Source organism: Carlito syrichta, unplaced genomic scaffold, assembly GCF_000164805.1.
Source record: "Carlito syrichta isolate Samal-C Ts95f unplaced genomic scaffold, Tarsius_syrichta-2.0.1 Scaffold316420, whole genome shotgun sequence".
NCBI classification, from domain to species: domain Eukaryota; kingdom Metazoa; phylum Chordata; class Mammalia; order Primates; family Tarsiidae; genus Carlito; species Carlito syrichta.
In genome coordinates this window covers 1,765,360-1,787,847 of record NW_007260516.1, presented here as the reverse complement: position 1 = coordinate 1,787,847, position 22,488 = coordinate 1,765,360, and the positions used below count along the sequence as shown (strand labels likewise).

General features: G+C 42.5%; 1 protein-coding gene across 1 annotated transcript in view; it reads right to left on the bottom strand.

The window, feature by feature from the left end:
* The window catches only part of PCSK5 (proprotein convertase subtilisin/kexin type 5), a 467,206-nt gene that overhangs the window by 206,736 nt on the left and 237,982 nt on the right, over positions 1 to 22,488 (bottom strand). The window contains exons 13-14 of the mRNA XM_021707170.1: positions 7,419 to 7,536; positions 4,798 to 4,986 (exon numbers count right to left, since the gene is read on the bottom strand). Coding sequence (XP_021562845.1) covers positions 4,798 to 4,986; positions 7,419 to 7,536 — 307 coding nt within the window. The remainder of the gene's footprint in view (positions 1 to 4,797; positions 4,987 to 7,418; positions 7,537 to 22,488) is intronic.

The following is a 22,488-nucleotide window of genomic DNA, read 5'->3' as shown; positions in this document are numbered from 1 at the left end:
TCTGTAGGTTACCTTACTTAATACATACACCAACCAACTCTGTGAGGCAGATACTACTGTCTATTTTATAAACGAGGAGATTCACTTTTCCAAATTCAAGTGAAAAAATTGGTGAAGTCAAGACAAGCTCAGCTCTAACTCCAAAAGATGTGCCTTCCTTTGAATAAAGGAAGAGGGTTCTCATGGTGGGGCCTTATGGGAATAAAAAACTTTCACTGCAGAAGTGAAATTTTTACTGTAAGCCACAGATGCATTTATATACCATGATACTTTACAAATGTCAATAGTCTACTGTTGAACATTTAGGTATGGCAGTGACAAGAATGATTAATGTATAAACATTGCACTTTAAACATAATCACAGAACCCTATAGACTCCGCAGTCTAGAAAGTGTACCTTCTCTCTACTTAAGACCATAATTAGAAGCAGAGCTATTCATCTGTAATCAAATTTGGAAAGGAAGGCAAAGTTTCGCTTTCAGTCAGAGGCCAAAATTTGGAACAGAGAGCCAGTACATATAAACTAAATCTAAAACTCAGTGATTTGGGGGCAAGGGTGATTTAGGCAACCCCCCCCCCCAAAAAAACCCCCAAAGAAACCCAGCTTTTCCTAATTTTAACAAAAGCAACTGAAGGAAGTATCTGCTGGGACAAGCTTCTGTTTGGCAAATTTTGACATAGGCAGAATTTGAATATGTCATGGTACACAGGCTTACGTCTAAAGTTGCCCTTGCCTAAAAACATCTCCAAAGGCCCCAAGCCCAGCTAGCCTCTCTCCACGCTCTCCACAGAAGAAAAAACATTTGCTCTGAATATTCAGTCTGGCTTTTTGTTAGGCAGGGTGTATGGGCCAAGGGGAGGACTGAGAAGGTGGGAGGGCAGGGAAAGAACAAAGGGAAGTCCATTCCAGGACTGCTCTGCTGACCCACGACGCCCACCCACCGAACGATCCATAGGGCTTGCCAGGGGAGCCTGCATGCCGGGCTAATGGGGCCCGAAGCTCAAGCTGGACCCAAGTTCTGAATGCCACCGCATGCCTTCCAGCGCTCAGCACCTGCAGATGCTTGGGTAAACTGTTCCTTCTCCAACAGCTGTTCTCCACGGGAGTGCGGGCAAGCACCCGCCAGCCAGAACAGGGAGCCACTGAGGGGCTCCAGACGGCCCACACAGACTTCCTCCAAGTGCTCAGCACTTTGCAGAAAGCAGACTCTCAAGGAATTGCTGGGGCGAGGGAATAAGCAGGTCTGAAGAAATTCCTCACTGAAATGTCTAGGAAAATAAGAACTTCTGGAAAGCCACCCGTGAAGATGCGACCAGAGTTTCAGGTTCCCCAAACTAAAGGTGCACATTCTGGCAATCCTGAAGAGGAGAAAGGTCACAGGTAAGAAGGCAGGCACAGTCACTGGCCTCCCTGGTTCAGCCTCACTGTCTGGTCTGTAGTTTTTGCATCACATGGGGGAGGTTAACACCAAGTGAGCCTCCAGATGCTGGTCTGAGCCGGCTCTGGGCATCCTTCCCTCCTTGCAATGTGCAGACCACTGTGAGTAAGCCATGGAGCAGAGAAACTGCTTCAAAGGCCTTGGGGAGTTTTTCACGTCGGCTGCCAGGCTAGTGAGAGTGCGGTATTGGAAATTCTAAATCTTGCCCTGCTTCCCGGAGGGGCAGGACGGATGAAATGGGGACACATCTACCATAAGAAGTCAACATCTTTATCTCCAAACACCTCTGCTAGGAAAACTTTGTTTTAAGCTTTTCAGAATTCCTTTTTTTTCCAATAAGTGTGTTTTTTGCTTTCCATGGTCCTCCTGAGAAATCTTGACGTCTTTAAGAAAAAAAGATAAGGGTCCAGTAGGGGAACTATTTATTGCTCTTATGAATCATCTCTGGCACGCAAATGCCTTCTAAACCCTGACCTCTTCACCTTTTCCCGAGGAAACGTGTTGCCTTGCAGACCAACACGAAGGACACCGGAAACAAGGCAGGCCTTGGCTTCACCCCCGCTCCGGCCCCCCTTTGTATGCTCCTGCTCCTAGCTCTATCCTGGGAATGCACTCTGAAACGGGGCCAAGGTGACAGGGCAAGGGGACTCCTTGCCACTAGGTCAGGGACCAGGAGGTTTTGAGTAGAGGTTTCCTCTAATAAAAGAAAAGCTTCAGAATAAGCCAGATGGAAAGAATGCCAAAAGAAACTGTCTTTCTTTAGCTGCCTCGGTAGGAGGGATGCTACTAGTGTCAAGCACAACAAGAACAGGGGAGCCAGGTCCTGGAAGGTGGCCATTCGTGGTTTTGGGACCGGGTGCAGCTGTTTCACATTTAAAGGTCAGCTGCTCGGAGCAATAGTTTCGGGGAGCTGCGGATAAATGAATTTATAACATCCTTTACACGTCTTGGTGTCTCTAGTCCTTTCCAACTTCCAGTCTCTCATCTCTCTACCTGTTTTTGGTGGCTATTTATTTCCAGGATTAAGATGGAGAGTATACAAAAGAGCAGCACTTGAAGAAAGTGCCTCAACTGAGTGCGGTGGCTCACACCTGTAATCCCAGCACTTTGGGAGACCAAGGCAGGAGGACTGCTTGAACTCAGGAGTTTGAGACCAGCCTAGGCAACAGAGCGAGATCTCATCTCTACAGAAAATTTCAAAATAAGCCAGGCGTGGTGGTGTGTGCCTATAGTCCCAGCTACTGGGGAGGCTAAGGCAGAAAGACTGCCTGAGCCCAGGAGGTTGAGGCTGCTGTGAACCGTAACTGTGCCACTTCACTTCAGCCTGGGAGACAAAGTAAGACCCTGACTCAAAAAAAAAAGTGCTCCAGACTACGAAGACAATGCTTGGGAACAAACCTCACTCCTAGGTTGTCTTGATGAGGAAGACTGAGGTAAACTTTGCGAGCACCAGTCACTGAGCACCTGAAATGCCTGCTTCTTTTCTCAAGTCACACAGCACTCTTGGGTTCAGCACTTTGCAAAGAGCAAAGCAGATGTCGGCTGTTGAAGAATGCACACGTGCCTGAGCCAGTAACACTGCAATCCACCAAATGCCTGTGATAGAATCCATAGCTCCTCTGCTCACAAGTTTCCTCGCTGACGTCATTTCAGAGGAAGCCAAAAATAAATAGCAAAATATGCAGAAAGAGACCAGACAGCCTGAGCGGCTGAGCTTTCCAAGCAAACAGCAATAGCGGAGGGAATGTTTTTCTACAAGGGATAGGATCTGTACATATGTCAAGCAAACCTCTGCACTTCATAGTGTTTCACCAAGATATCCTTTCGAGTGAAACACAGATAAATAAATGGCAAAGAAAAGAAAAAAAGGAAAGCCTTCCCTAGCTTCGGTGACAACAGCTGGGGAGACCTCCATTAATCACATAATTGCACACTTGAAAGTTTTGCTTGTAAGAAAGCGCCAGGCAGGTAGCTGCAATTACCCTGCAGGCAGCAGCTGAGATCTCTTTGTCTGCGGTGAGGGGAGGGCATGGGGAAGTGTTCGGAGATCTGATGCCAAGCAGTCCTAGCACCTGCATACACTTAACTCTGGCAGAGCTGTGCATCATGGGAAAAGTACTAAGCCCAGGTTTCTCATCTAATGGAAGATGTCAGATTCAAAAGACACAGCAAATTTAAGCACAGAAATAAAATGCACCTGAAGATTTTGGATTCTGGATTCTTAGTCACTATACCCTAGAAATGTCATCGTTCCTTCTTCTGCTCACTGTCTTACAGCAGATGAAGTCTGGGGCTTTTTAAAGGCAACTGGCAGATCCAGTCTCACTTTGGGTAGTGCAGGCTTGTGTTGGTCTCTGGCCTTCTGGTTCCTCCGAACTGTTGTTAGTGTTCTACACATGGTCACCTGGCACGTGCACAGGTGGCTGTGTCTATGTTCAAAGCTGACTTCCATTTGGACTATATATGCCACTGATGATAAAGTTTTTGATAAGATTTTTCCCCTGGGAGGAATAAAAAAATAAAATTAAAGAATCTTTTAGGTTTTGGGCTGTGGGCCACCAAGGAGATGAAGGCTGTAGGACAACCTGACATCTCCCCTCTCTGGGGTCCCACTTGCTGACAATTTTCTCCCATGATCCCAACCACTCAAAGAGCCAAAGGAGCAAGAGAGAACTTGTACTAGAACATTCTGATCATATTCCTGCAGCAGGATCTTGGCCTGTACTCGGCTACTTACCTGCTGGTAAAGCATTTCGGAAGGAGCAGGGAGAATGAGAGGCTAAGGAAAAACAGCATGCCCTCCAGGGCAATCAAGACTAAAGGGCCAACCTTCAACACAGGGGAAAGCCAAATCTGTAAGTCAAGTTTTATTGGAATACAGCCATACCCATTCCTTTATATTGTCTATGCTGACTTTTGTACTCTAATGGCAGAGTTGAGTAGCTGGGATAGAGACTTGGCCACAAAGCTCAGAATATTGACTCTCTACTTCTTTGAAAAAAATCTTCCAATACCTGCTTTTAAAAAAAAAAAGAATTCCCTCTAACTTTTAAAAGAGAATCCGGTTAATCTGTAACAAACGTCAGCAGATACTTGAGGGGGTATGGGGGAGGATAGAGAACAAGTGGCCTTCAATTTTTCTGCAGCTATTACCCAACTATTAAATACCACACTTTTCCACACCTACAGATTCTAGGCAGCTTCATAGTTTTTACTTCTGAGAATGTGATCATGACATGTAAGCACCCCCTCTGTTGATTCCCAGGGTGGAAGTAAGAAGCAGCTGTCCTTTCCTACATAAAGAATAGTTGAGTGTCATTGTGACCCCCACACTGGCGGGTGGAAGATGTCGCTGTACCTGTTGGCCAACAGCTGGGACCTGGTTCCTGAGGGTGAGGTCAGGTAGATGGCCAGGTCTCCCCTCCTGGGGTGGGTGATGGTAATGCGCACAACGACGTGTTCCAGATAGTTGACATGGCGGTTGGGGTTATCGGAGCAGCCCGAAGCTTTGTAGATGGAGCGCACTGCGCTGTTGGGGCGGATCGTCCTACAACAGAGAGAGAAGGGGTTTAAGCAAATGACAGGGCGAGAGCTCAGTTTTTGGGAGATGAGCAGCTGATTGCTGGATGCTAAACAACAGTGCTCTCATCCACCCAAAGGACTGGGCCACTGAAAGGACTCATGGGTAGACAGCGGAAAAGCTGCAAGCGAGGGGAAAGGGGAACCAAGGTTCTTTTATCTCCATGCGGATGATGGATGTCAAACCAAGTGTGCAATGGTATCACCTTGTTAAAAACACACACTGCTGGGTCCCGCAGTGTCTGACTGATTAGGTCAAGGGTGGGTTCCAAGAATCTGCAGTTCCAGCAAGTTTCCAGGTGATAGTGAACTTGCTGATCTAGGGAATACACTTTGAAAACCACTCTGTTATGGTATAGTGGAGGCTTGGGAATTAGATCCAGGGTTTTAATCTCTAGTCTAGTGATTCCTTGCTCTATTACCCACAAGCACATTCTTCCCTCTTGCCTACAAGTATCTGTGTTCCCCTATAGCTTACTCCTGGGCCACCATTTTCCTTGAACACTGGGCTCCAGCTACACTGGCATCAGTTCAACTTCTGGGATAATCCAAGTTTCTCACCTTGGGAACTTTGCACACACTACTCTGCTTGAAGTACTTTTTAATTTGTTGATGTCTCTGTGGTTAACTCTTCTTCCTGCAAGGCTAAAGCTTACATTTCACCTCTCTGATCTTCATAGGCAAAACGATCACCATCTCACCTCTCTGGACCTTCACTGGATCATAGGCAAAATATGACCACTATCTCTAATTTTTGGGTTTTTTTGGGTTGGAGTCTCACTCTGTCGCCCAGACTGGAGTGCAGTGGCTGCTCCCGGCCACCACAGCCTCTACCTGCTGGGCTCCGGCGATCCTTCCGCCTTAGCCTTCCAAGTAGCTGGAATTACAGGCGTGCGCTACCATGCCCGGCTAATTTTTTTTGGATTTATTGTAGAGATGAGGTCTCACCAAGTTGCCCAGGTGGGTCTCGAACCCATGGGCTCAGGCAATCCACTCACCTCAGCCTCCCAAGGCGCGGGATTACAGGCTGAGCCACCGAGCCCGGCTCTTATTTTCTACCTTTGAAAATTTCCGAGATCCATTTATTAGAATTTGTAATTATTTATTATATTTTTGGTTTGATGCCTCCATTAGACTGTAATTGCCAAGGGCAGGAAGCATTTATTTCCCTTTTTATTGCTAATATCTAGTTGAGTGCTTGATACCCATTAAGTGTAAGAAAAATAGTTGTTGAATCACTGAATAAGTTTGTGAATGAATACACAAATAATCACTTTGATTCCATTTCCTAATCTGTCAAATGGGAATAATACTCAAGTTGTTATAAAGTTAAGAAAAAAACCATACTCTCAATAAATATTGGTTTATTTTCTACTCCTTTGTTTTTTTTCTCTCATTCTTTGCCACAGAAGAGACAAGATAAAACTCCCAAGAACTTTAGTCCATTTATTTCTGCTTCTTAACAAATTTCCTCAAGAATCATAATGGCTCTAGTTTCACCACTAACCAAAATTTAAAAATATTTTTCAGAGAGCAAAGTCTCTGAACAGAAAGCCAAGGCCAAAACACTAATAAAGCCACTAAGATGAAACCCTATTGCTGGGATTTAACACCTAAGAGAGACTTCACACGACTGTTTGGCAAACCCTGTTGGCATAGCCTCTAAATCTGTGCAGCTAACACCGGAGGAGAGGCCCTGAAACCTCTGAGTAAACTGCTCTCTCACTGATGGTACACTTTGTACCACTCTTCGGGTACATGGTCCAAAATTGTTTTAGTTTTTTTGAAGTACATTGACTTCTGGATAATACTCGCACCATCAGATAGACGTATCTACAGAGCAGAGAACTCCTGAAAGCCCACTGGTAAGCATATCCCCAAATCTCCCTCTTTTTTTGAGTCAGCGGTCTCGCTCTGTTGCCCAAGCTGGAGTACAGTGGCCCAATGACGGCTCATCACAGCCTTTACTGCCTAGGCTCAGGCAATCCTTCTGCCTCAGCCTCCCCAGTAGCTGGGATTATCAGCACATGCCACCACGCCCAACTAATTTGTTTGATTTCTGGTAGAGATGACGTTTTACTATGTTTCCCAGACTGGTCTTGAACTCCTGGGCACAAGCAACCCTCCCACCTCAGCCTCCCCAAATCCTGGGATTACAGGCGTACACTGCTGTGCCCAGGTTCCAAATCCCTTTTTAAAAGAGGGTTTTCTTTGAAGGATTCTTGGTTTATAGCAGTGTGGATTGAACAGTTTAGTATCTTAGTCTATTACAATTTCATAACGATATTAGAAAGAAACTACAAAAACTTTTAGCTTCCACATGCAACAAGGGGAAGTCTTGGGCATTTGAGCTCGCTTGTTTCAGGGAGACACATGCTGTCTGCTGGCAGCAAGCCTTACTTGATCTGTCGGTCTGTGCTCTCCACACACACGTGCTGTCGGGGAACAGTGGTCCACTTTTCTGCTTCCATCACCATGGCTTCTGCATCCATCAGACCAAATCCGTAGAGATGGCTCACTGTGGAAGGCAAGAGATTGGTCAACTTCATTGTGGTTGGGAACAACCCAGGCTACCTATGTTGAACTTTAATATCTGTCACTCGGCAAAGACCACAGACACATCCCTCTGGGATCCTGCCTATCTTTCCAGCAATGATTTGAAAAACAAGTCAAAACAAATACATAATCACAACAAGAAAATAAGTGGAGGTATATTTTTCAACAATGATGTAGTATTATCAGTAAGAGGACTCTATCACTTATGAGTTGTTATGACATGCCAGGCACTTGTCTACATTTTTACATATAATCCTCCCAACAATCTTCAAGATGTTAGTGCTATTATTATCATCATCCATGGATAAGAAAACTGAGGAACAGAGAAACTTGGCCAAGATTGACTAACAAGTCAGTGGTGGAGCTGGAGTCTAAACACATAGTTTTGTTCCAGGGTCCCACTGTTAATCACTTGCATTCAAAAGTGATGACATCATTGCTTTTGTAAGATAAAATAATAGGTTTAAAGAGAAGTGACGGTGTATACAACTTCTCATAGTGCAAGAAGAACCTACATGCAAGAAATATCAATTTTTTGACATATCTAGTAATTAGGGTGAATATCTCAGAAAAGATAAATTATTACCTTTCTTCTAGCATATAAAATTTTTATTAAACTTTATGCATGAAATATTTGGAAGCTTCTAGATTTTAGGCTAGCTTCTTGTCTTCGAATTCTTTAGTTCTCAATTAGTGTATCTATTGATCTAAGGCTGAATTTGACATAACTGCTTCAGAAACTTCAATTACACATAGGAATATTTTAATGATACAGCAAGATTTACAAGTGCAGTTCTTTCTAAAAATACTTTAATATTCCAGGTGGATACTTCAAATCTCCACTTTGTATTGAACTGTCATAATATCTTTATATTCACCACAAAGTCACACTCTATCAGTTTTTGTCTAAAATCTTTTTTGTTATTGTATTAATTACTTTACGCAGTTTCCTATAGCTGCTCATGCTTATAGGTTATTTAAAACAGCTTGAAATTTATAATATGCTTGAGTATAGTACCATTTGACTTTTTTTTGGGTGGGGGAGGGTTTGGAATCTCACTCTGTCGCCTAGGCTGGAGTGCACTGGCAAGATCACAAGTCACCACAGTCTCGAACTCCTGGGTTCAGGTGACCCATCTGCCTCAACCTTCAAAGTAGCTGGGACTACAAGCACTTGACACCACACTTGGCTCATTTTTTGTAGAGATAAGGTGTCACTATGTTGCCCAGGGTGGTCTCGAACTCCTGGGCTCAAGCAATCCTGCCGCCTCAGCTTTCCGAAGTGCTGGGATTACAAGTGCCAGCCAACATGCCCAGCCACCATTTGACTTTCAAAACAACCTTTTCACCACACTTTTTGCTTTAGGAAGGCCACTAATACAGACCCCAATCAGATCTTGTCTTTTCTGCCTCACTGTCTTTGCCAGACTGAGCCCTTGGCCTGACATCTCCCGCATTCCTCCTCTCTGCAGAGTAAGCCCTACTCTGGTAAATTCCTGAAGGCCTTGGCCAGTCTATCTTCTCCTTCTTGCAGTATTCTGTGACACCTCATCTCTACAAAACGTCAAAAAATGAGCCAGGTGTGGTAGTGTATGCCTATAATCCCAGACACTCTGGAGGCTGAGCCCAGGAGGTCAAGGCTGCGGTGAGCTGTGATTGTGCCACTGAACTCCAGCCTGGGCGACAGCATGAGATTCCAACTCAAAAAAAAAAAAAAAGAAAAGTCAAATGGGACTCTATTCAAGAACACTGTGAATAAAAAAAGTCAAAAGACATTTACTGAAATTCAACCATCTGTGACCAGTGAACTTATCTCTTTCTAACTCTGATAACTAATTAATTTGTCAATTCATCTGCCTTTCTGCCCACCCATCCATCTGCCTGCCTGCATGCCTGCCCATCCATCCACCATCCACCATCCACCATCCACCATCCATCCATCCATCCATCCATCCATCCATCCATCCATCCATCCATCCATTTCTTGAGTGACGTTAACTTGCCAGGCACTGTATTAGGCACTGCACTTTTTATCGGTGTCACCAATTGCATGACTAACTCTGTCAGCATATGTCTTTTTACTCCAACTGTATTTATGATCTACTTGATAGGAACTGGGTCTTACATTTATTAATATGTTTGATGAGATTTAGCAGAACTTTATTCACATGAAAGCACAAAGAAATTACAGCACACAGAAAAGGAAAATTGTGCAAGGATTAAAAAATACCATGTTATGCTATTTTCTAATCACATCACTGTCAGCAAACAAGATAAAATAATCCATAATTTTCTTCTTTTGGGAAATTATAATCTATCCCATCACCATTTTTAAGTCATTAGGTATTAATATATGTCCCATCACCATTAATATATGTCCCACATGAGAAAATCTATGTAAAAGACACCAGAAATGTAAGGGCTCATAATATCAGACACTTTAGCCAGACAGGACATGCTAAATAAAAATAAATAGGCCAGGCGTGATGGCTCACGCCTGTAATCCCAGCACTTGGGGAGGCTGAGGCGAGAGGATTTCTAGAGTCCAGGAGTTCAAGACCAGCCTCGTAGAGATCTTGTCTCTATGAAAAAAATTAAAACATGAGCCAGGCATGGTAGTGGCATGCTTGTGTCCCAGTTATTCAGGAGGCTGAAACAGAAGGATCACCTGAGCCTGGGAGGTTGAGGCTGCGGTGAGACGTGAGCCTGGGCAACAGAGTGAGACTTCAACTAAAATAATAATAAAAAAGTAAAATAATTAAACTTTCTCTGCTATGGCAAGGATAGATGTAGAAGTGTTATACATGTACTTCTGTAACTTTAATAACTAATTACTTTTTTTTTGCTTAAAATTATGTTCATTGTAAAAAATCTTATCCAGTAAAGAATAAAGAAAATAAGAGTCATTCAAAAAAATCCTTATCACAAATTGGTAACTGCTATGAACAATTTGACTCTTTAGTTTTTGCTACATAATATCATGAGGGTTAATTAGCAAGAGGCAGATGCTTTAGAAGAAATGTCAAGTTTGGGTTTAAGGAAACCAAATTGTGGAAATCTTTAACATAAGTTCATGTAAATCATATTTTTTATTTATCATTTAACCACAGCCGATATAATTTCATCATGAACATTCTGAAGTTTCTTTTCTCTGCCTGGGGAGCAAGACTCTCTTTTAAGAGACGGGGTCTTGCTCTGTCACCCAGGATGGAGTGTAGTGGCCCAATCATAGCTCACTGCAGTCTCAAGATCAAGCAATCCTCCAGCCTCAGTCTCCTATGTACCTAGGACTACAGGTGCACACCACCACCCAGCTACATTTTTTTACTTTTTATAGAGACAGGTCTTTCGCTATGTTGCCCACACTAGTCTCAAGCTCCTGGGCTCAAGCAATCTTCCCACCGTAGCCTCCCAAAGCACGAGAATTACAAGCATGAGCCACTATGGCACCCTGGGGGAAACAGAAAATGTTACCCAAATTGTTACCTTGTGCCAGACGTTTTACCTGATCATTACTTAAACATGCTAGTGACAAGCGGTTTTAAACTAGCACACCATATCTGCTTATCTCAGTTTAGAGAAACAGGATTAAAGATCTGAGTGGATGAGGGACAGGGAGGGGGAGGGTTGGGAACTTGGGGAGGGTGAGGGCTTTGAACTGTCATGGCACTATCAGGACAGCACCCCCTAGCCCATGTGCTAGAAGGCTCTTTTCCCCTTTTCCCCCAGTAGCTGGTCTCCCTAACAACCATTGGAACATACATTAACACAAAGAATCATCAAATACAACAAACACCTCATGCCTGTTAAACAACTACTTAAGTAGAAAAGCACCTCGAGTCTTTAAGAAGGCCACAAATTTGTTTCCTTTTCCAATTCAATTCTTAGCCTCTAGAGACAATGTTCATGAAACACTCAAAATAAATGTTCAGAAAAGAGCTCAACTGGCTACAGTTTAACTATAGACTGGCTGATCAATAGAAAACATTTTATACTAATACAATATAATAAACAAGGGAATTGGGTTAGATCAATGAAGGTCACTGAATCAGTAATAGAGATATTTAGTATTTTGAAATACTAGAAATTGTATATTTGTCCACAATCATGATACACAGCTTAAGAAAAGCGTGAAATAAATTTATCTCCCTCCCCCTTTTTCAACTTCATGTAGTCCAATTGTAGTTTTTTTGTGTGTAAATAAGAATATGAAAATTTTTACACAATAAATGTGCTGTGCAGATAAATTCCCTCAAAATGTGGTATCAATAGGAGAGATAGCCTTTAAACAGTTTGGAAGCATTAATAATTTTATATATGATATGACAATTTCACACTTGCAAATGACCTATAAGTAGAGAAACACTGATTTTTTTGGGGGGGGCCATTTGAGTTAAGTCTGTGTTGCTTGTCTCACTGTGACCGCGTGATGGACCACGGGGCTCAGGGAGGGATTCTCTCCAGGGACTTCAGAGTGCCTGGTTGAGAGGGAGGCTTCCACAAATATTTGTGAAATGAATGAATGGAACCGAGAGGAGAAATTTTATTTAGTTCACAAGTGGCAAAAAGTGTTTACTAGAGAATCGTAAGAGGAAAAAATAAGAGGTCTGTTCTTTTTATTACTGATTTCCGTAACGTCTTCCTCGACACTTGAATTTATTCAGGTACAGAGCCAATATTCACATATTATAAATTCACGATCATGGCAAATATACCATGCAAATGACTGGTTATGATATGGCTCTCCCACAACTAAAGTAGTCTTATTTATGCACATTTCTCATGCCAAACTCAGAGCAAAACCTGAGCCTGAAAATAACTGTCTGATGATCAAGTGGGTGCCGCTCTGAGCAAGCACTGTGTAAAATGCAAAATTCTATGAACTCAGAGTACTATTAACATTGGCGTGGACAGGAATCCTGACCAGTTCAAATAGAATTTTTCATTCCTGTGAGTAAGGGCAGAAAACTTTCAATTCAGTTTTAACCTTAGTTAAAATTCAAGAATCAAATATTAAAAAGATATTGAGAGAACAAGGCAGGCATATAGAATAATTAAAGATCTTGAAGCAGAGTTACTGGGATATACTTCAGAAAGTAAATTTGTTTTTTAGTAGTGTGAGGTAGGACAAGCTCTGTTTCAATAAAGGAGATCTTAAAAACTTGCATGACATTGTATCTGTTCCTTTCAGCTTCAGGGCCCTTTACATTTTGATAGGTATAAAGATAGCAATTGAGACCTCACAAATAGGCTCATTTATGCAGATAAGTTCAGGAAAGTGGTTTCACCTTGCACCAGCAGTATAGCTGTTTTTATTTCAAGTTACCCAAAGGTTTCTCTGCTTGGAACAGTCAGATGGACAAGAGAGCGCATTAAAAAAAGAGAGAGAGAGAGAGAGAGAGAGAGAGGGAGAGAGAGAGAGAGAGAGAGAGAGAGAGAGAGAGAGAGAGCGAGAATATTCTCTGGCAGGTATATTCTCATTTTCTGATGAGACCAGAAGTGCTGAGAGAAGACAGTCGTTAAGCACACAAGTAGGTAATTGCATAGTTTGAAAGCAGATTCAGTTAATTTAAGCAACAACTTTAGCTAGAAGGCCTAAAAAACTCAATTCTAAAGATAAGCTAGAAAGCTCAGCAGAAGAAAAAGAGAAGTTTCTGAGCATAAGAAGCTATAACCAGGGAAATGGGGTATATGTGTATCTCTTTTAGTAGACTATCCTTACTAGGGCCAACTATTCTAAATCTTTTTTTTTCAAAATTACACTGAATGGATATTTCTTGATGATTCTAAAATGACTATTAGTAAAGCGCTGTCTATCTAAAGGAGCTGATTGGTTAAAAAGTAAAAAAGAGCTGGGCTTGGTGGCTCAGCCTGTAATCCCAGCACTTTGGGAGGCTGAGGTGAGTGGACTGCCTGAGCCCGCGGGTTTGAGACCCGCCTGGGCAACTTGGTGAGACCTCATCTCTACAATAAAATAAAAAATTAGCCGGGCGTGGTAGCGCACGCCTGTAGTTCCAGCTCCTTGGAAGGCTGAGGCGGAAGGATCACCGGAGCCCAGCAGGTCGAGGCTGTGGTGGCCGGGAGTGGCCACTGCACTCCAGTCTGGGTGACAGAGTGAGACTCCAACTCAAAAAAAAAAAATAAAAAAAAGTAAAAAATGACTGAAGTAAAAAAGGACTTTCCTGCTATCAGCTGTCAGATGTACAGACACGCGTCATGCAGCATCCGGTATAAAACAGGGCAAACACACACAGAAACTCTCTATGGAGGAGCATATGGAAAATTAAAAAAATTGTCTATAACAAGAAAAAAAAAGCAGCTTAGTGACAACTACTCATTACTGAGTTGTTACTAAAAAAGCCCAGCCAGTATCTCCCACTGAGGAAATCATTCCTTATGACCAGGTAACTAAATGCTCAAGTTTGTTTGGACTGTCCTAATTTTAGCATTGAAATTCTTGTGTCCTGGAGTTCCCTCATTCCTGGGCAAACCAGGAAATTGGTCACCTTATGTGCAACTGAGATTGAATTGTGATGCTACTATAGAGTGGCATAGAATAATCTAGCAACTAGAGGGTGGATTGGCACCGTGCACCTATATTTGTATTTGCTAAGATGCACAAAAACATCAAAATGTGAAACATGACCAATAAATGAGGTTCAATTATTTGATTATTCAAAAGTGTCAATATACTTTACCAATATAAGCTCATAATTAATCCAATTAATTATTATATCACTCCGTTGGGTTGTAAAGAGCCTACTCTGTATTCAACACCACACTAAATAGTGAGGAGCCAAAAGAAACAAAATTATTTGTGTTCTCAGTCAAGTGGGGGAGGTGAGATGAGAATAACTTAATGATTAAATTGAGAAACAATTAAAAGCACCAAGCTCTACAATTACTGGTATAAAAGGGCTTCAAAAGAGTAAGAAATCAGTAAAAAAAAAAAAAAAAGACAAAGAATATGAAGGAATCTAAAAGAGCTGGGTGTATATTACATACTCACATGATATTAGCTAACATTTGCAGGAGGGTATGATGACCTGAGGGGGAAGTGACCTGCATTTGGATTGTGTTTTGACTCACGTATAGGATTCAGTTAGGTGAAGATGCAGGGAGCACACTCCAGGGACCAAGAGGGAGCCTCCTAATCAATCAATCAAGTTTTTCTGTGGTTGGTTCATTGAGGCACCCAGCACCCGTGGAGTGGGTGGCGACTGGGGTGAATGGTCAGCAGGGGATGGGGAGAGTGGTAAGTATCACAAGAAATAGAAGGTGAGACCAGACAGGGTGAGAACTCAAAGTCAGCCATGATTGCTGGATGTCGTCCACCATCAATCAACTTGTTGCTATTCTCATCTGCCCATTAGTAAACCACCAGAATAAAAGGTGTTTACCCAAATTCCTATCCTGAGAAGGGCTGCTTGATCTGTGGGCTGGGTGGAAACTCTGAACCAGAGATCAAAGAGTTGCCTGCAGCTGTTGGGAGTCCTAGCACCTTTGGATTATTTGATCCTCAAGGTGCCCAACCACCTGCTCTGAAATAACAGCTCCCACCAGGGACCCTGAGTCTCCCACATCTATTAATCAAACCCGGTCAAATGTGTGTGACAGGAGGAGGGCATGCAACTGACCACATCCCACATGCAGCATGTAAACACTTCGGTGCCGCCCTTATAACCTAAGGAGTAGCAGCTACAGATGAAAACGTAAAATGTAAGCTTCCTGACAGGAAGAAGCGGGAAGCGATGCTTTTCCGTGTGTTGGCATGCTCCCAGAATCACCCATTTCTCCCTTTGCCTTACTCTACTTCCCGACATCTCTTCATCGAGTACCCTTGCAGATTTCAGCGTGAAAGTCACACCAGCCTCTTAGAGAGCATCAGAACCCCAGTTGCTTTCTTCTGCCGAGCAGCAAAACGCAGACTCCCCCGGGGCAGGAGAATGGAGCAGCTGGCACCTGCATTCTGCTGCCTGGTTTGTTTTTATTTTCCCCTTGCTCTTCCTAAAAATCTCAGGCTCTAGTAACAACTCCAGCCAGATCCAAACATGCCAGCCGTCAGTCTCACTACTGAGGACTTGCATGTGGAGAGTATCCAGATACTCGGCTGTCTCCTGGGCATGCACTTCAAAGCCCCTCTTGGGATGGGTTTGTGCAGCAGCTGTACGTGGTCAGACAGGCTCATCAGTACAGAGATAAAGTCACAGGAGTTTAGAAAAACCCTGCTGAGTCCCTCTCCTCCATGTACACTATACATATGTGGAAATATATATGATAAATTGAGGGTGTGTATGTGTGTGTGTGTATATGTGTATACACATAAAGAAATATATTTTTATGTGTTGGTTGTTTAACTTGCAGAGTAAAAACAAGAAGGAGGTATGTCTGCCTTCTCTCCAGGGCCTCTTTTCATCTTAAGGGAAGAAAAATATGTCAAATTATTTTATTCTTTTCTCTGGCCAGTCTTTATTTATTTGCGCCCAACACGGTTATAATAAGCAAGAGATTTGCTTAAAGTAAGTGTCTGGTATTTCTTGAAGAGAGGTAGAAAAACTATTTTACCCGCTTGGGGAGACCCAGCCGTATCGCCCAGGGCATATCCAAATCCCATTTTTGCTTGTTTTTAGGAAACTAAGATTGTCTGGACAGAGATGGGAACAAGATAAAAAATGTACTATGAGGGCTTTTGGGTAAAGGCTAATTGAAGATTAGATTGGCCATATGTCAGCTCCCCAGTTTAGATCTTCATGGTGTAAAACTTGAGTAAACAATTAGCAGAATGGGAGTCTGATTAGCCAGCAGCCAAAATTCCTATTTGTGAATTATTTAAATATTATTTTTAGATAATGCTTCATTTAATTTTCCTTGAGTTTCGCCTTTTCCTTAAATTCTCATAAAAGAAAGGAATAGAATATCTAGTTGATATTTATTTCGAGTGAGTGCATGTTCACTCAGTGGTTAACAGTAATTACAAAGATTTGATGGTTTCATCCATCGGCTGACCACTGGAGGTGATGATTGGAAAGCGTAAAGAAAAAAAGATTCCTTGCAACTGGAATGTCATCATCTCACTGGGAAGAAAGCTACCACCTAGCCTTCTCAGCTTTAAGCACTGTACTGTTACAGGCTTTTCATAAACATTCTTTTTCATTTACACGAAGCTCAAATAATTTTGAAACTTAAGGGACAGTAATGGGAAAATTTCAGTAAAATGAGTCGCAGCAACCTGGATGGATTTAGAGTCTATCATATTCAGTGATCTATCACAGAAACAAAGAACTGAGTACCACATATTCTATTCTCACTCATAAGTGGACCCTGAACATTTATCATAATGGTACATGAAATAAATTGACAGTAGCAGGACACTTTCAGGGGAAGGGGGGGCACATAACACTAATAAGGGTAGGTGATCCCAAACCTGGCGAAGTGAGGACCCGTGGAAGGCCCAAATGTCACCTGTATGATGATCACTTATGTACCTAACCCTGACTTGTACCTCACATCTTTAAAATAAAAATAAAAGAAAAAAATGAAAAGCGGGACATTACGAAGAACTGGGCATTCACTTCAAAGAATTAAGACTCCTTGAGATGGTCCTTAAATCTTTTGAGCAAGATTTGGATTCATGGAGAGAAGATAATGAGACCAGGATACCTGGAGGAAGCTGCGTGGACCTGAACTGAATGGCTGGATTTAATCTGGAGGCAATGAGTAGCCAACCATCGAGGAACTGATGTAACTGGATTGATGGTCTAAAAAGATTGATGTGGTACTGGTTCTAAGGAATATCAGAGGGCAGACGGACCGAAGCAGGGAACTCGTTATTGCAATGGTACAGGCATAGGAGATCATACACCAGTTATGCAAACAGCAAATAAGAGACCGGATAAGTCAGGGGCTGTGAGATTTCCAACTCACACAATGTAGGCAACTTAGGAGAAAAAAGAGTCAAGGTGAACAGGGTGACGAACAGAAGGGATTCCCTGATAGCAGAGGTCAGCTTTAGGGAGATGTTGTTTTGTGGAATGACGGATGGATTCTGTTTTGGAAGTGCTGAGTTTTAACTGACGTAATTCTAGTGATTCTAGTTTGGTGATGGATGAGCCAATGTTGAAGATATAGAACTAAAAACCATTAGCAAGGAAATGAGATTTGTAATGGAAAGGAAGGCAGAAATGTGAAAGAAAAGCAGTGGATTTAAAAAGATATGAGAGAAAGGGAGAGAGGGAAGGAGGGGAGAGAGAGAGAGAAAGAGAGAGAGAGAGAGAGAGAGAGGAAGGTAAGAAGGAGCAGTAGGAGGAGGAGAAGCGGTCCCTCCTACCCTCCAAGAGCTCTCTAAGCAACAGATCTTAGGGAAATGGTGATAGTTAAGAAAATAAAGAAATCAGTAAAGATCCAAAGTAAAACAGGGCCTATATCTTTGCATCACAAAAGGAAGCAAAGAGAGATCTGGACTGGGTAGATTAAGAGCATGAAATTCTAGAGGAAGACAAGAGGCCTTGATTCGGTAAGCAGGAGACAGGTCAAAGTCACAGAGTAATTTCACTTCAAAGGCATTAAATGAAATCAAGATTGTAGGGAATTACAGAAGGCCTGAGCAGTAAGGAAGTGGAGGCAGAGTAATTCAGATTACCTGGTGGGAAATTTTAGTTGTGAAAGGAAGGGCAGATCTTAGCCAGCAGGATAATCAAAAAGTTTTAAACATACCCTTCCAAGAAGGGTGATAAGGAGTTGGAAAACACAGGGCCACCGTCCAACCGAGAGAAAGGAGACTAGAATGTGGCTAGGAGCAAATGACGAGGCAAATGACAAGAGAGATGATTGGGGAACACCTTTCACAGATATTTTATAGAAACTGGAGGAAAAGCATGATTTAAGAGACTATTTTTTCCATTTCTTCTAGGGATGGCATTTCATCGGCACCGTTGCAATGCACAGGAGAGAGGTTAATGCATTACATAGGCTGGATGACAGGTCAATGCTCCCCAATCTGCATGTACATCAGCACCTCTGAGGACTTGTAAAAGGCAGTAGTTCAGTATTTGCATTTCTAGCAAGTTCTCAGGCAATGCTGATAGATTGTGGGCCTGGGGACCACACTTTGAGAACCACTTAGGTGATTTATGACCTGTGTCTCTCCTGGAAGAGTCTGGTTAGTTAGGCTAACATCTCCAACACAGGGCCTCAGAGACTCTGTAGGGATGATTCCCAAATGCCCCGCCCCTATGCCGGGAGCACAAGAAATGAGAGTATTATAGAGTATTATAGTATGTCAGTATCTCTCAATAGGGGTTATCTCAACCATTTTGGCTTTTCTTGTAAAAATATTTTGAAAAGGTAGATTTCTCTTAACCGATAGGTGCATTATCTCTCACACTTTCTTTCTTTGAATTCACATACATTACTTAAGGTGTTACGCTCTATGAATTGTTGAGACGGAATCAGGGAATGATTGAGATTTTAAAAAATCAGGCTCAGTTATAAGGGTGAAGTGAAACTAAGAAGTACACTGAAGTGTCTATTTTTGAATCCTAATGGCCCTAGAACTGAGGTATGTGTGTGTGTATATATATATATATATATATATACTCTGGATTTTTTTTTTTTGAGTTAAGATCTCACTTTGTTGCTCAGACTGGAGTGCAGTTGCATGATCACGGCTCATTATAGCCTTAACCTGCTGGGCTCGGGCAATCCTTCTGCCTCTACCTCCCAAGTAGCTGGGATTACAGGAGTGCACCATGACACCCAGCTAATTTTTTAAACTTTTTGTAGAGAGAGTCTCACTATGTTGCCCAGGCTGGTTTCAAACTCCTAACCTCAAGCAATCCTCCCGCTTCAGCCTCCTCAAGTTCTGGGATTACAGAAGGGAGCCACCACACTCAGTTCAACTGAAGCACAGTTAACGCATCAAGCACACTTCTCAAAATGAGATACCCAGAGGAGGCTAGGTATGGTGATTCATGCCTGTCATCCCAGCACTTTGGGAGGTGGAGGCAGGAGAATTGCTTGAGCCCAGGAGTTTGAGACTAGCCTGGGCAACAGAGCGAGACCTCATCTCTAGAAAACAATAAAAAAATTAGTTGGGCATGGTGGCACATGCCTGTAGTCCAGTTGCTTAGGAGGTTAAGGCAGAAGGATCACCTGAACCCAGCAGGTCAAGGCTGTGGTGAGCCATGAACATGCCACTGCACTCCAGCCTGAGCAATAAGACACTGACTCAAAAAAGATGCCTATAGGAAATTTTATATGGGAGGTAAAAATAGTATCTTACTTTTTTTTTTTGAGTTGGATTCTCACTCTTTGTCGCCCAGACTGGAGTACAGTGGCACGTTCATGGTCACCGCAGCCTCGATCTGCTGGGCTCAGGCGATCCTTCCACCTCAGTCTTTCAAGTAGCTGGAACTACAGTACAGGCGCATGCCACCATGCCTGGCTAGTTTTTGTGACTCATTGTAGAGACGAGGTCTTACCAGGTTGCCTAGGCTAGTCTTGAATCCCGCGACTCAGGTAATCCTCCCGCCTTGGCCTCCCAAAGGTCTGGGACTACAAGCTGAGCCACCCGCGCCTGGCCCAACATATATACTTTTGTTACACATTCGCTAATAAAATCTTCACAACAATCTTATTAGCAAGATAGCATTATTCATATTTTCCGACTGGAGAAACTGTTTCAGGAACATGAAAAGAATTCGAGCTCCAGTTTTCAGAATCTCTTTCTCCTACACATTTAGTGAATTTACTGATTACTGTTGTCTGTAAGACACACAGTATTTCTTTCGGCTGAGGTTTTCAAATCAATATCATCCTCTGAACTACCCTGCCAGGTAACCAAGGGCGAGGTGAGGGAGAGAGGGAGACATTTGGGAAAATAATCTACATAACGTCCGGTTCCTTTTGCAAACCAACTGCATAAAAACCACATTCTACTTCAAAACTTCTTCATTAAAATATCATGTGCAGAAAAAACAAAACAAAACATGGTGTGATTGGAAAGAAAGTTTAACATCTGGACCATAACACTTTCTCCATTCTTGCTGAGAAATGACCTTCTTCAGTTTTCTCTACCAGGGATTTTCCTTGAGTGTGAAGATGTTAATATGGAAAAGATACTTTATTTTATATTCATGCTTAGGCTATTTTTTTCTATTGGAGCTAACCAGACATACACAGGGAGAAAAATGGCATTGGATATCAAAGATCCAGCAGCGATCACAATAGCCTTCTTTTTGAATCTTTCAAGGATGACTGTGGACATTTCAGGGCACACTGTGTCTTCTAGTATAACACTATAAAATGAAGCCTGTTGAAGCCATTATTGGGATGTGTGATAGAAGTTTAATTGCTTCGAAATGCCGAAGGCTAGCAAGATGTGAACATGTGTCAAGAGACTAAATTGAAATTCTAAGGAAAAAAAAAAAGTCTGGATCTATTTATTTCCCAGAAGATGTGTCCAGATGGATTCTGCAAAAGCGACTTCCTGGTATGTCACTATACCCTACTAGATGCCACGGCCTTGGGAAGTCATGCATAGAACTAGGGCAGGATTAATTTTCAGAATTTCTTTTTGAGTCTTTGATTTTGGTTCGTATTTCAGACACTGGCACCAATATAAAGATATCCCTGAATAACAAAATAGGGTAAGCTAAGCGATCTTTACTAAAATTGTAATTTTTTTTTTTTTTTGAGTCAGGGTCTCACTCTGTTGCCCAGATTGGAGTGCAGTGGCATGATCACAGCTCACCACAGCCTCAAACTCCTGGGCTCAAGTAATCCTCCTGCCTCAGACTCCTGAGTAGCTAGGACTACAGGCGTGCACCACTATGTCTGTAGTCCACTGTGCCAGGCTAATTTTTAATTTTTTAAATAGAGATGATGAGGTATTGCTATGTTGCTCAGGCTGTTTCTGAACTCCTTGGGCTCCCACCTCGACTTCCCAAAGTGCTGGGATTACAGGTAGGAGCCACCACGCCCAGCCTAAAATTGTATTTTAAAAATATATCACATATGAACCTTTTCCTCTTGTTCATTTGGGCCATCTTACTGATCCTGAGCCAGCTTCCACAGGGCCCACTTCCCAGGGTCTTAGCATGGTCACAGCAAGTTACAGCTCTCTGTCCCTGATGGGGGACATAAAAGTGGCACCGCGGTCCATGCTGGGAATATTTGATGCCAGGGTTCAAATACACATGTGTTAATTTAATAAGACTGTCTCCTATATACTTCCATGACAGTTTTGCCTTTCACATTTAAAGCTCTATTCCTGGGTAGAAAAAGTCATCTGTGGGGAGGAACCTCCTGAGACAGCTGGACAGTTCGATGGGAGACGTCAAAGAAAGTGTTTTCCCCACTGCTCTGGGCTCACGTGTCCTGCATATGTCAATATTTACAAGCACCCTTCACCCTGTATATGAGTCTTCTTCCATTGGATTCCAAGTGAAATAATGATACATTTGAATTCATGATGCTTTAATCATATGGGGGTCACTAAAAAAGGATGAATGTGAAAAAGGACATGAAAAGAGTAATAGATTTGTGCTTAGCACTCACACTCACTTAAAATTCTGAGATCTGACTTCAGACTTTGCCTAGAGAGCTGGTGACAGATAGTGATGTAATAGTCATCGACATTGCCAAACTCTATTTGACTCTAGTAACACTGAGTTACTTTCTTAATGAAGAAATAGGTTCTGTGAATGTCAAGACTGAAGCGATAGCTGAAGGCTAGAAGGAAGAGAATCATCCCTAGCTGGATACCTTTTAGAAGATGCTTATGCCTTTGACAGCTTTGGGAGCAATCACAACAGAATGTCATGCAACAGGGACGCCTATGTGGGACCTATCAATGAGAGAAAAGTACCTGTTTCTTTAAGATGAATAGCATTCTACTCCAGGGCACATGTCTTGG